The 14,887-nt window shown below is 39.4% G+C and overlaps 1 protein-coding gene across 17 annotated transcripts in view; it reads right to left on the reverse strand.

Moving 5' to 3' along the window:
• The window catches only part of DENND1A (DENN domain containing 1A), a 490,265-nt gene that overhangs the window by 446,459 nt on the left and 28,919 nt on the right, over positions 1–14,887 (reverse strand). For all 17 annotated transcript variants that reach the window (XR_004626573.1, XM_034664472.1, XM_034664473.1 and 14 more), the window contains exon 2: positions 5,803–5,873. Coding sequence is in view for 16 of the 17 variants with exons in the window: in XM_034664475.1 (XP_034520366.1) it covers positions 5,803–5,873 (71 nt within the window). In the remaining variant the exon portion in view is untranslated. The remainder of the gene's footprint in view (positions 1–5,802; positions 5,874–14,887) is intronic.

Consider the following 14,887-nt stretch of genomic DNA (forward strand, 5'->3'; position numbering starts at 1 on the left):
CTAAAAACTATCTAAAGATCCAATTCTAAGTAAATATTACTCATATACATGATGTAATATAGTAATTCACAGCAAACGAAATTACTTTCACAAAGCTATATTAATAATTTTAAGAAAAGCTTAATGATTTGGAGGAGACCAGCAAGGAATACACACATATAGCAGATGTTCAGGGAAAAAGTTTATATGTATATTTATATTTACAAATAAATATATTTATATATACTTTATTTCCACACATTCACACGCAAAAGACTACATGGAAATAAATATACCAAAACATTAATCGTGTTTATCACCGAGTGATGCTTTTCCTCTTTGTAATTTTTAGAAAATTTTTAAATTGTATACATACTCAAAAACTAATCCGAAAACAAGCAACTAAAAATTTAAACAGGAAAAAAAAAAGAAAAAAAACACAAACCAGGATAATCTGCCAATACGTACTCAAATAACTTGAGAAAATTTTTAGTTGTTTTTAATTTACAATGAGAATATAACATACCACAGTGTAAGAAAAACTGTAAGAATGAAACTCCCACAGAAGTTTATAGAACAAAATGTATACTAAATCCTCCAATTAAAGACCCGTAAAGTAGTTTCAGTGCTTTCTAACCCACCTTCTCACAGCAGGGAATTAATCCCTCGGGGGGGATGCAAACAAACTTCAAAGAGAAGATTATGCCCAGACACTAGTACTGTATAGCGTAAGGTTTATACCTAAGTTTGCTCAGACACTTTGGCAGAGATCAGAGATGCAGATCCAAGGAACAAAGAATAATCTTAAGGCAGATTCCTTGCAATCATTTAAAAAGACAAAAATAATGCATTCAATAATATCAAAAAAGGCAAATACAATAAATTTTATTAAAAACAAGAAAGCTGTAGAAGTAGACAAAAGGTACCTAAAATCAAATACTAAGTGACAGCTTATTCCCTGGTAATAGCAACTAGGAATTCTCACAAACTCCCAAAGCAAGCAAGAGGCACCAGTTTAGTGTGCGTACCCAAATCTTACTGGCACGATGTTTCCAAGGTGTCCCATGCAGTGTACAAGGTCTTGATGCACTAAGCAGAGCTGACAGATCACATGTCCCTTCCATGGTGGTCATGGAATGCTCTTCAGAGTACAGTACAGAGTACTTACAACACATGTCTTCAGGAATGGCGACATTAAAAGTAACTGAGGGAAAAAGAACTGTTTCTAAAGCCTAGTAGTATTTTTTTAAGATTTTTATTTATTTGAGAGAGAACTAGACAGCACAAGCAGGGGTTAGGAACAGAGGGAGAGGGAGAAGCAGGCTCCCCACTGAGCAGGGAGCCAGATGCGGGGGCTCGATCCCAGGACCCAGAGATCATGACCTGAGCTAAAGGCAGACGCTTAACCAACAGAGCCACCCAGGCGCCCCTAAAGTCTAGTAATATTTCTTACTGGCCTTTCTCACATCTGTCATCTTTTTGTGAGGTGTTTTCTTTGGGGGGGGGGGGTTGGTATGATTTAGAAGTGCCTGATTTTTTTTTTTTAAGACTTTATGTTTTAAGTAACCTTACACCCAACATGGGGCTTGAACTTACAACCCCGAGATGAGGAGTCACACACTCTACCAACTGACCCAGCCAGGTGCCCCTAGAAGTACCTAATCATTTTATTAAAATGTTTTAAGTAAAGGAATAACAGATCCCAGTAATTCAGATTTAGTTTCCCAATATTTTTTTGGTTTGGGTTTTGGTTTTTTCAAGTAGGCGCCACACTCAATGTAGGGCTTGAACTCACAACCCTGACATCGAGAGTTGCATGCTCTACTGACTGAGCCAGTCAGGAGCCCCTAATTAGTTTCCCAATTTTTAAATTAGCTAATCATCTAATAGAAAACTAAAATCCTTAGTAGATTAAAGGCCTAAATGTGAAAGGCAAAACCATAAATTTCTTAGAGGAAAATATCTTCATAACTGTGGGGTAGGAAAATATTGGTCAATTGTACTACATTAAAATCAAGAAGTTATGATCAAAGTTAACATAAAGAGAGTGAAAGACAAACCATAGAGTGGAAGAAGATACTTGTAATACATTCAACAAGATAATTAGTATCCATAATATAAAGATAATCTTATAAATCAATGAGGAAAAGGTAGAAAATAAGAAAAATTAGCAAGAGACTTGAACAGGCACTTCAAAAACAAGCTATTCAAGAGGCCAATAAGCAGAAGGTAGTCATCAGGAAAATGCAAGTAAAAACAACAAGGAGATACTGCTGTAAAACCATCAGGCTGCCAAAAATCAACACATCTAATTGTACCAAGGACTGATGAAGTTGTAGAGCAACAAGGACTATCAAACACTGCTGGAGGGAGTACGGAGGGAGTACGGTCAATTTTGAAAAACAGGTTAGCATGATCCAGTAATCAAGTATATTATCTATCCTAAGGAAATGTACCTTTAAGTGTGCCAGGATTCATGTATACAGAAAGAGTACAGCAACATTGCTTGTAATAGCCCAAAACTGCAAACAACTTCAAGTGTTTTCAACAGAATGGATAAATTGGTACATGATCCTACAGTGCATTACACAGCAATGAAAATGAATGACTGTAGCTACACACAACATGGAGAAACCTTACAAACATAATGTTGAGCAAAAAAAAAGCAGCAAAACTACATAAAGAATAATTCTGTTTCTATAAAATTCAGAAGCAAGCACTAAATTATATTTTTCAAGGAGGTATACTTAGACCATAAAACTATAAAGAAAAACAAATGATTATCATAAAAGTCAGGAAAGTAGTTACCTCTGGAGAAAGGAAAGGAGGGACCTCTGGGGTGCCAACCAAACCCACTCCAACACTTACAGGGCCTCAGCAAGAGTACAAATGGAGGCCCTCATACCATATGTGTTAATATTTAACAGATATGAAACAAGCTTACAAAATATTAAATAAAATATGTTCTATCCTCCTAGCATGACAAATGTACCTTTATAACTGCCTGGAAAGCCAGATTCATACAGAGAATTTTGGGATTCCCCAGGTTTCCATGAGGAAACATGATGGTGCAGGGAGAACTGGCCACTGGTCCGCCGCCCATTGCCCTCTTCTCCATCCCACACAGCCAAGGACCTCGCACACAAGCATGCAGTCACCTCCACTCACAACTCCAAGCTCCATTCCCTACCCTACTCTCCACCCACAGCCACGCTTAGACCACCCCCTGTATACATCAGCAGCCCAGCCCACCCTCAGAAGTATGGACCCCAGGAAAGGGACTCACACAGGCTCTGGAAATAAGCCCAGGGCCATTTGGGCAAGAAGTTCTGAAATCCTAGGTCCTTAACATACGGTCTACCATGGAAAGGTTCAGGTTCTAAGCAGGCATGTCCCACAGGCCCTACAGACTCTGCCCCATTGAAGAGGGCCAAAGCAGGGCCCACTAAAGCACAGGGCCAGGGCTGGCAGCCCTCCTGCAGTAACAGTATTTCCTTATACCCAGGCAACATTACATTTCTTAGCCCGGAGAGCAGTAACATGGGCACTTGATAATTATTTGCTAAAGTGTACACGTAAGTTCCATGTACTTTTTTCCCCACAAATAAAGAATAGACATCACATGCTGGCTGATATGATACGCAGTTAACACACAGTGACCCCTGCCAAAAATTCATAACCCGAATCTAATCATGAGGATATGATCAGGTTCAAATCTAGAGACCTTCTGCAAAACAACAGACCTAACTTCTTCAAAACATGTCTGTGATAAAAGGTAAAGAAAGGCTGCAAAACTATTCCTTACTGAAAGAAACTAAATACATGTGAAGCTGAATGGACTGCATGATCCTGAATAATTGGATTCTGGATCAGAAAGGAAAATGCTCTAAAGGATACTATTGGCACAACTGATTAAATTTAAACATGGACAAATGACATTATATCAACATTAAATTCTCTTATTTCAATAACTGTACTAGAATTATGTAAGAAAATTCTTAGGAGATATATTCTGAAGTATGTAGGGGTAAAGGGTCGCTATGTCTGCAACTTATTCTCAGACGGCTCAGCAAAAATTTCATAAACATATAGAGGGAATAAAGCAAATATGGCAAAAATGGGTAATAACTGATGAGCCTAAGGAAAGGGCATATGCACTCAACCATTCTTATAACATTCATCTTTGAAAATATTTTCAAAATGAAAAAGTTTTTAAAATATACTAGAAGGGTTAAACAAAGAAGTTGTCTGTGGGGCAGAGGAATTGGATGTCTGCGATAAGAGAAAGACCTGGCATTTTGTTCATTCCTCCATCTTATTTGCACTTTTCTAATCTTGTTCTTTTTCCCAAAAATTTTATTTTAACTTTGGGAGGAAAAAAATCATAGAACACTGAAAGAGGAAACATTAGCAACTGTAAAATAAGAAAAATTCTGTCCCTAGATTTATCTGTCAAATCATAGCCATCGTCAAATGGTTACTCTGTAAAGTAAGCCCACAGAGGTGCTGCTGCAGATACACACCTAATAAGAGATGCTTCCCAATGCAATGATTTGCAGCATAAGAGGGATAACTTAACATGGATGCTAACATTCTACTTTAAGAATTTGTAACCTTCATTAGAATATCCAGAAAGTGGAACACACAGTTATCTCACTTCGGCTACTAAGAGAAATTCATTCATCTTAACAAATATCAGTGACATTACGCAAAGCCCTGCAGAGGACATGGAGAGATGTGCCCAACATGGTTACGGCCCTCAAGAAGGCAACTTAGCAGAATAAAAACGACTTGAATCAAAAATCCTGGTTATTCCACACAGTACCTGTGTGATCTTGGCAAATTATTTGACTGGAGATTCTATTTTCTCATAGGTATAATGCAATGCCACCCCCTATCTTTAAAGGGTTGTATTGTAAGGATAAAATGTCAAGCACATAGGACAACAGAACAGATACTCAATAAAAGGCAGCTAGTTTATAAGTATTAACAGTCTAACAGAAGGAAATAGAAAATATTGCATAGTCAATTAAGAGCAGAACTACCACTGAAATCTTGATTTCTCCAAGTTTCGAATCCAAGTCAATTCACTCTCCCTAAACACCAAGTAATACACACAACTGTTTGTGTGTGTGGACCAAGAGTTACTCCCTGACATACCTCTGGCAAATGCATCACTCTCTTAGTTACCAAGAAAAAGAACATTAGGTTACAGGGTTATTTTTCTTCTCATTAACCAAGAAGGATTTTGGTTGAGAATATACTCAGTCTTTGCAAGATACTCTAACCTTATCTAAGACCCTGTTGTCCAGGAATACACGTCCAAATTAGTCCAAAAGCTAAAGCCAGAGGAGATGTTTCCTTCAACTAATTTCCAACTTTTACCAGCAGACATAAAATTTACTACATTAAATCCATTTCAAACATCTCCTTCCCGTTTAGTGGCAGAGATTTCCCATTATATTATTCTGTAACCTAATTCTAAGCCTTCCTCATTAGCAAGGTGACAATATTTCATACTAGGCAGCTGACTTCCAGGCATCTGTGAAAGATACAAACCAAAACCCACTGATTACAATGAATAAAACCATACTTCAAGCCTGTTATAGCAGTGACACTGTGCTTATGCTCCATTCCTTAGGATGATGTGGAGTAAAAGGGAAAGACAATTAAATATATTTAAAGATAAATCATCGTTCAAAATATTCACATATCCCACGTGCACAGCTATCTCCAACTGATCTCAGCCAAAAGGCCGAGAAGTGATGTCCTGCACAGCTATCTCATACAATAAACACGTATCATAATCAAACATGCAAATACCTGAAAGAGTGCCACCCGTCCTAGGATAGGCCACTTCAACATAGACTTCAAACGTGGTCTCTGGGTTCTGCCTACAAAAGAACAGATTATGATTACTGACAAGGATTGAGGCAGCATGGTATAGAACATGTGGGGCTGTGGTATCAAGGCAGACCTTACTTAAAATCATTAGCTCCACAACTTAATAGCTGTGGAGCTTTGGCCAAGTTACTCAGCTTCTGAGCCATACCTTCCTAACCTAGAAAATGAAAGCACCTGGGGTGCCTGGGTGGCTCAGTCGGTTAAGCATCTGTCTTCAGCTCAGGTCATGATCTCAGGGTCCTGGGATGGAGCTCCAAGTCTGGCTCCCTGCTCAGTGGGGAGTCTGCTTCTCCCTCTCCCTCTGCCTGTACACCCCACCCCACCCCTGCCACTTGTGCTCTCTCTCTTCTCTCAAATAAATAAATAAAAATCTTTAAGAAAAATGAAAACACCTAACCAGAAGAATTATTGTGAAAATAAAGAAAACACACAGAAAGTGTCTAGGTACAATGCCTGACTGACAAATAATAGGCTAGCTGTGATTATGATTTCACAGGTGTCATATTTTGAATTTACAGAGCTGTATCTCCAAAGCCATAGGTAGAATTTTACCTTGAGGAAACTCAAACCAAGGCAACACTAGCACAAAGTACCTTCTCCCACTTATTCCAGGATAAAACACATATGATGCAGTTAACTTGCTTATTTATAGGTGTTAAAGACTGAAATAAGAAACAGTACCCTAAATCACTAGGCTATTACAAAGACAGGATGCTAATCTAAATATAAGATACTGTTTCCACACAGGGGGCTTCACCTATTGGCAATGGCAAGAATATGAATGTTCATTATTATATCCTTTTACCTCTTTAGGTCATAAATATTTCATAATAAGCCTGAAAAAGATCACAGCACTAACAGAATATTAATAGTTGTTAATTCTGAATGATAAGAACATCGGGTTATATTAGCTTTGAGTTTTCTCTTTGATTCTGAAACTATAATAAAAAAGATATTTCCAGATTGGCTGAAAATGGTTTAGAAGAAAATGTTATACTTTCAAATGTCTATAACTGAATTCTATTTTAAACCCGACAAGAAGGCTCAGAAACTTTTGAGTCACCTAATCAGATCTAACGGTGAATTTCAATCAAATAAATACCTTGAATCTGCCCAGTAGATTCCACTTCTCAAAATAACTCTCATTCATTTCATTTCCACCTCATTACAATCCTATGAGGACAGGTGGATCAGCTATTATTCTCACCATACAGGTGAGGAACCTGAGGCAAAGAGATTCTATGTGACTTGTCGATGATCCCACAGCTAGTTAGAAACACAGCCAGAACCAGAATTCACCCTCCTGGAGCTCAAATTCTGTGCTTCATTAATTCTAAGATGAACTTCTTCCCCCACATTCCCACATCTCTTATAATCTATTGCATCTTACAATGCTAGACGCAGTAATTTTTTTTCTCTCTTAGTGATACATATAATGGTGCATTTCACAAATAATGGCTCTTAAATTCAATAAAATATGTTAATATTCCCTCTACTTCCTTAGGAGTAGAAAAATGTGTGTTTTGTCAATCAGGAATCTATTTCTCTTGTGAAGGATCACCATTCCTTCAATGAAGAGAAACTTAAGCTTTTGCTTTAAATAAGTACCTATAGCAAAAAAAGAGTTGGCTGCTCTAAAATTCAAGGTATTTAAATATACCTTGTCATATATAATTTTAAAAATCAGACAGTAAAGCAGAGTATTTTACTTAATAGTCTAAATAAAACAAAGTAAACTGAAGTTTTAAGAGAGCCTTACAATTTTTGTGTGTTTTCCCTGTGGAAGGATACAAAAAGGTCTACCAAGTCAGCATCCTTTGGCCACCAAACATTGTGGAAAATGTCTTATGGAAATATCCCTTTCATGCAAATGATCTCAAAGTAGAGTATTTGACTAAAGAAAGGAATGTTCTAAGGCTGTTTAAAGAGCATCAGGAAGACTCCTAAAACCTAAACATAGCCTTCTTGCGGTGCCTGGGTGGCACAGTCATTTTAGTCAGCATGCCCAACTCTTGGTTTCACCTCAGGTCGTGATTTCAGGGTCGTGGGATCGAGCCCCACGTTGGGCTCTGAGCTGAGCAAAGTCTGCTTAGGACTCTCTCTCCCTCTGCCCCTTCCCCCAAAATTGCACTTGTACACTCTAAAATAAATCAATCTTTAAAAGAAAAAAACTTTGGGACACCTGGATGGCTCAGCTGGTTAAGCATCTGCCCTCAGCTCAGGTCAGGATCCCGGAGTCTTGGGATGAGTCCCACCTCAGGCTCCTTGCTTAGCAGGGAGCCTGCTTCTCCCTCTGCCTGCCACGCCCCGTTTGTTCTCTCTCTCTGACAAGTAAATAAAATTTTTAAAAATTAAAAAAAAAAAAAACCTTTTTCAATAAACAGCTTTCTTAAGCTGATTTTGCAACTGGCTGAATTTCACCTCAAAATTTCATTTGGAAAATTGAAATAACAAACAACGCACATATAAAGATGTTACATAAATTTTTTAACACTGGAGCTCTGATACATTAACCTATGCCATTAGGTTAAGGAATTTTGTACAGACCTGCTATGTCTCTAAGTGAAGACTGGCCTAACATTGTCTATACTCACTGCCTCTGCTTCATCTCCCTTTCTCTAACACACTTCAACCAGGCTTCTGAACCCACCACAGCACCAAAACAACTTGTCACAATTACCAATGGCCACATTGCCAAAATGTGCTAAAATGGCCAATTCTCAGGGCTTGTATTACTCGACGTCTCATTCGCATTTGCAACAGTTGATAGATTTTCACTCCTTGAAACACTTTCTTCTCTTGCCTTCCAGGATATCACTCTTTATTGGCTGTCTTCCTACCTTACTGGCTGCTCCTTTGTTAAATCCTCCTCATTTAAGCTCTCCTACCCTCGAATTTAGTCCTGGACCTCTCCCTCTCTCTACTCATTACTTAGATGATCTCATTCAGCCTCATGGCTTTAATTACCATGCAAATGCTGACAAGCCCCAAAATCATGTCTCCAACCTGACTTCTTCCCTGACTCCAGATTCCCTTATCCACTGCCTATTCAACATCCCCACTTGGGTATTCAAGAAGCATTTCTAATTTAACGAACAGTGCTTTTCTTCCTCAAACCTGTGTCGCTTGAATTCCACCTATTATTCAGACCAAAAAAATACTTGGTATCATCTTTGACTCCTCTTTTATACATATGCCACAATCATTTACATGTCACAATCAGCAAATTCTATTGATTTGATCATCAACATATATCCAGAATCTGAATGCTTCTCAGCATCCCCAACCCTACTATCCTTGCCAGATCACCATCTCACCTCGATGACTGCAACACTAACTGATCTTGCTGCTTCCTCTCTTGCCCTCCTTGCCAGATCACCATCTCACCTCGATGACTGCAACACTAACTGATCTTGCTGCTTCCTCTCTTGCCCTCCTTTGATCAGATTTCAACTTAGTCGTCAGTAATCCTTTTATTGTAAAGGTCAGTTTAGGTCAGTCCTCTGCCTAAAACCTCCCTAAAGTACCCCCTATTACTCCGAGTCAAAGTCTTAGTTCCAGAGATGGATGATGGGGATGGTTGCATGACAGTATGCACATCTTTAATACCACTGAACTGAACACTACAAATATGGCTAAGATGGTAAATTTCACACATATTTTATAATTAAAAAAACAAAAACAAAAACTGAGGGGGCAGAAGTCCTTATAGGGTCTACATGATCTGGCCTCTTCCTCTCTCTCCAACTTCATTTCATACCTTTTTCCCCCTGCTCACAGCACTCCAGGCACACTGTCCTTCCTTCAGCTCCTCAAACACACCAAACTTATTGCTATCTAACAGCCCTTTGCATTGATCTTCATTTAGGTAGCCCTTCCTGTCATTCAAAACTCAGCTTCTATTTCACCGCCTCAGAAAGGCCTTCCCCAATACACTCTCTACCATCTAATTTTAATTTTCCACAGCATACCTATCACAGTCTTGGTCATTGTCAGTCTCTCTCCTATGAATGTAAACTGCAAGTGAAGGATTTTGTCAATCATACCCACTATTGTTTCCCAGGTACCTAAACAGGGCCTGGGACATAGCCAGAACCAAATACTGAGTAGAAGGAATAGAGGAAGTACCGACCAGCCTTTCCTAGGGTCTGAAAGACTTCAACAAATGATAGGAGTGATTATACACTTCCGTGATTCTCAACCTTTAGCATGTGAAAAGAGAGTTTTCCAGCGCTAATCCAGAGTCTGGCAGGGGCGGGGAAGCCCAAGAATCAGCATTTCTAACAAATAGCCAAATACTTGTTTACTAACAGGTAATACTGATGCTGTTGGACTAGCGATCACACTTTAAGAATGAACCACTGATCGAGTTAAATGCAATTCTTCTTCCAAATAATTTAATACATAAAACAAAATAAACTTAAGGTATACCTTAATAATCCATCAACAGTGCTTTTGCAATAAAACAGATTTCAGAGAAAAATAGCATTGGTAGAAGCACTGAAGCTTACTCCTCTCCTGTTGCTATCCATAGTTACTGCCTCGTCCTAATGAGTAATAATAAAACTACCTAAGTTTTTCACTCAGTTCAAATAGTTGCCAGAGTTCTACTACATGGAGCCAAAGATTATGACAGTTTCTTAAAAAAAAAAAAAAAAAAAAAAAGGCAAAAGCTGACTAAAACACTAAGAACAAATTGGACTATAATTATAAGTTATAGTCATGCTTATCCATGATCACTTACATGTTGCCTTATGGAAGAAGTGGTGACTAATGTTGTGACAAGTTATATAACATACCAACAAATATACATAAGTTATTTTAAGGGCCAGTGAAGCCAATGCAGATGGAAGCATTCTCTATTTCTCTGCAAATCAAAAATAAATTTTAAAGTGTCTCTTCTAAATGCAAATGGCCAAGAGACTCTTAATATTTTCATTAAGCCTATAAACAACTAAGACTAACAATTTCCAGAGAGTCTCTGAGACTACCTTGAAACTGCTTATTTCCTCCATTACTTCTCAAGATGCTCAATATTTTTAACTACTTGGCTAAAGGAACCGAAAAACCTATTTCTGTCCTATTAACACTCACTGCTAATTCAGTACATGTAATGATGCTGAGAATACCATATTCAGAGCCAATTTTCCAATATGGACCCAAGTTTTCCCAGAACACTTCATGATATAGCTTAACATATTACCATGGAAATGTCCTGGTTCTGCCATGGTATCCCACTATTAATTGCCTTACGTTTCTATACCTCAATGATCTGGAACCCTGCCTACCTGCCAAGCAACTTTTTTTTGCCACCCACCCTCACCTCCTGCAGTCCTGTACCCTAGCATCCAGCTGTACAGAACTACTTGTAGCCCACTCAACAAACCATCTCTGGTTCACTAGGAACACCACTGACTGTACTACTTCCACTACTGACTGTTTCTACGTGCCAGGCATGATGCGAAGCACCTTACGTGCATTATCTCAGTTAATCTTCAACTACCCTATATGTGTTTGCCCAATTTAAAGAGGACACTGGGACACCTGAGTGGCTCAGTTAAGGGTCTGCTTTCAGCTCAGGTCATGATCCCAGGGTCCTGGGATGAAGTCCTGAATCAGGCTCCTCCCTCAGCAGGCAGCCTGCTTCTCCCTCTGCCTGCAGCTCCCCCTGCTTGTGCTCTGACAAATAAATAAATAAAATCTTTTTTTAAAAGGCTATAACTTTACAAAAAAAAAAAAAAAAAGAGGACGACACTGAAATTCAGGATAAACTAGCCAAAGTCAAAGCAAAGGAGTAGCAGAATCAACATGAATCATCCAAAAACTCTAACCACTTTACCATTTGACATTATTGACATTATTCAGATGCGCTTCCACAAGGAACAGTCTTCCAGTCTTTTCACTTGACAAATTCATTCATTAAGCCTCAGCTCAGGCATTTCCTCCTTTCTGGGAAGCCTTTCTCAATCCCACATACCCAGAGCACAGACGGGGTTAAGTGCCCCTCCTCTACATTCCCAGTGCACCCTGTACTTCCCCCACTCTTGCTGCTCTTACCACATTCAACCCTGACGCAATTACAATTACCCAGGGGGCTTTTAAAAGTCCTAATGCCCAGGCCACACCCCAGAACAATTAAATCAGAATCTCCAGGCACCAGTATTTGTTTAAAGCTCCCCCAACTTATTCCAATGTGCAGCCAGTGGAAAACAACCCATATACCTCTGATTAAACATCCACCTTCCCCTCTAGACTGGCAGCTTCTTGAGGGCACCGGCTGTCTTCTCATAACCCTGGTCTGACACCTGGCATAGTTAAGTGTTTGATGAATGAGTCTTCCTCCAACACCTGACGTGTGGTTTCCAGCTCCCAGTAACTGCTTCTCTCTCTCTGACAAGAGGTAATTTACTGGATACACACTGCTTACACATGACTGTTACTCTTTAAAGATACTTTCCTTTGGAGTCAAAGGTATCAATAAGTTACACCTGCTGACAACAGCCTTGGCTCTTAAATACAGAAAAATGACACACAAACAGCTAAAATGTGCTTGAAAGAACGGAGGTCTGTTCAGTTCTTGCTTCTGGGAGAATGAAGCCTGAAAGTAAGCCAAGAGAGCATTTCTATTCAATACCACTCTTCTGAACACAATTCTCAGTGATTCACTGGAAGGGCCATGCTCAGTGCTCAGGGCCATGTTCTCAAAATGATTAAGTACACTCAGCTTGAAGTCATGAAACAGACAAAGGCTTTGACAATATTCAGGCAGCAGGAAAGCTTAATGGGTTTTTTTGTTGTTGTTGTTTTAGAGTATCATGCTATTGATCACTCTGCTGGATCACCAGCTTTCAATTAGGATCTACTTTTCTTCAATTACAACATATTATGAGATTAGAAGAAAAATATAACACTAACTCCTCATAAAAATGAATCTTTGCTGCATATGGTAACCACGTTGTAATGTAGGCCCTCATCCCTTTAAGTGTTATTTAGAGCTACAAATTGAAACACACACAGTGTTAGGACCCCTTACTCATTTCACAGCCATCAAATCTTCAAACCAGCTAATATCTATCAAGCAAAATAGCAACCTATTCTCTATAATGATCTGACTTCACCACACTGTTTCTTCAGTTACAAACTTAGATGCTAAGGGAGCTGAGGTAAATTTCAAACTTCATACCAGCTGAACTGTCTTAAAGTTGACAACATAGTAAAGAGAAACTGTATACACTTCAGAACATGCTAGCAAACATCACCTACTAAACATTGATTCCTTTAAGCCAGACAAACAAGCAAAAGGGTAGTGTTAATATTTCCAACAAGTCTCCATTTGTTTCAGTGAACTCTGAAATTAAAGCCGTTTTTCCAGGCTGAAAATGCTGTATCAAAGGGTGCTTTCTAACCCATAACAAGTTAACACCTCCATAGAAGAATGCGGTCATTGTTGAGACTTGCTAGAAAATGATTAACTTAGTTGAGTAATTATACAAACAAGTCGTTTCAAGATTTTACACTTAACTTTTCATTTCTAATAATGCTCTCATGATCAGATTAATAAAGATACACAGATCCTGCTGTGCGAGGAGTTGCAACATTTCACCTTTCCATATACGCCTATGGAAAGATTCTCGTGCCACCCTGCACAAAGCAAGCTAATGGAAGAAATTTAGTTGAGTTCCAAGAAGAGAAACAGTGCCTGCACACTCAGCAATGTGCAATACTCCATACATTTTTTTAAAGATGTATTTATTTATTTTAGAGAGAGAGAGAATGTGTGCTGTGAGAGCAGGGGGAGGGGCAATGGGAGAAGGAGAGAGACTCTGAGACTCCCCTCTGAGCACAGAGCCTGACAGAGGGCAAGACCCTGAGATCATAACCTGAGCGCAATCAAGAGTCCAACGCCCAACCAACTGAGCTACCCGAGTGCCCCAATTCTCCGTACTGTTTTAAGAAATTCTCCACCGTACTAAACTGCAGTGTAAAATATAGACTTTTCAATCATATTAATAACATTTGCGAAGATCATATCTATTTCGTTAACATTTTTGTCATTAAAAAATATTTAAAAGCCTTCCCTTCCCTAACTTTTCCTCTTTCTGAACAATTTAGTCCTAAAGTTATTACACAGGCAAAGCAAGGTAGATGTCCATGTGGGCAATGGCCCAGTGTGGGGTGTCAGAGCCTGAGCAGGGTGAGGAAAATGTCCCTCAAGGACCCTGACAAGGGATGTCAGAACATGAGCAGGGTAGGAGGCTATCCATGCTAAGGGGTGGCCTGGCAATACAATGCCAAATCCAAGTGGAAAGGAAGGCATTCACTCAGGGGGAGCAGCCTGGTATGGGGAGCCAGAACTCGAGTAGAGTGAGAAATGTGTTCAAACACAGGGATGGCCAGGCCTGAAACATAAGTGGAGTGAGGAATGTGCCCCAAAGAGGTACAAGGCTGTCAGAGCCCAAGGGGGTGAGGAGCATGTCCAAGCACAAGGGCACACCCTACAGTGGGGTGTGGAAGCCTGGGTAGATATGAAGAGTTTGGCCATGTGGGTTTGGGGCAGGCTTGTTCAGCATGATGGGGAGTCAGAGTCCAAGCAAGGTACCCACAGGGCAGTGGGGAGGGCAGGGGCACATCAAACCACCAGAGTAGGTACAATAATCCTAGGAAAGCAAGGTGAAAGAGGAGAACATCCATATGGGGTAGGGATGAAGGGGCCCAAGACCAGTAAAAAGGGCCTGCTTTCTCACAAATGAAGTTAACAAGAAGCTAAAATGAATTCTATAGAGTTGGATTTGAATTGGAGGTATTAGTGTGAACTCAAGGTGTTCAATAAATCTATAGATAAGGAAATAAAATGTAAATGTAACCTGACTTTTAAACTCACATATATTTCCCGGCTCTGTCCACTGACAAGGCCTCGTAGCAGCAACACCCCAATAGCAATTAGTATATCTAGTACCCAGATGTTGAGTTCTAAATACAACTCTTCTCTAACAGGAACCAGAAC

The sequence above is a fragment of the Ailuropoda melanoleuca genome, chromosome 7 (genome assembly GCF_002007445.2).
Source record: "Ailuropoda melanoleuca isolate Jingjing chromosome 7, ASM200744v2, whole genome shotgun sequence".
Lineage (NCBI taxonomy): Eukaryota > Metazoa > Chordata > Mammalia > Carnivora > Ursidae > Ailuropoda > Ailuropoda melanoleuca.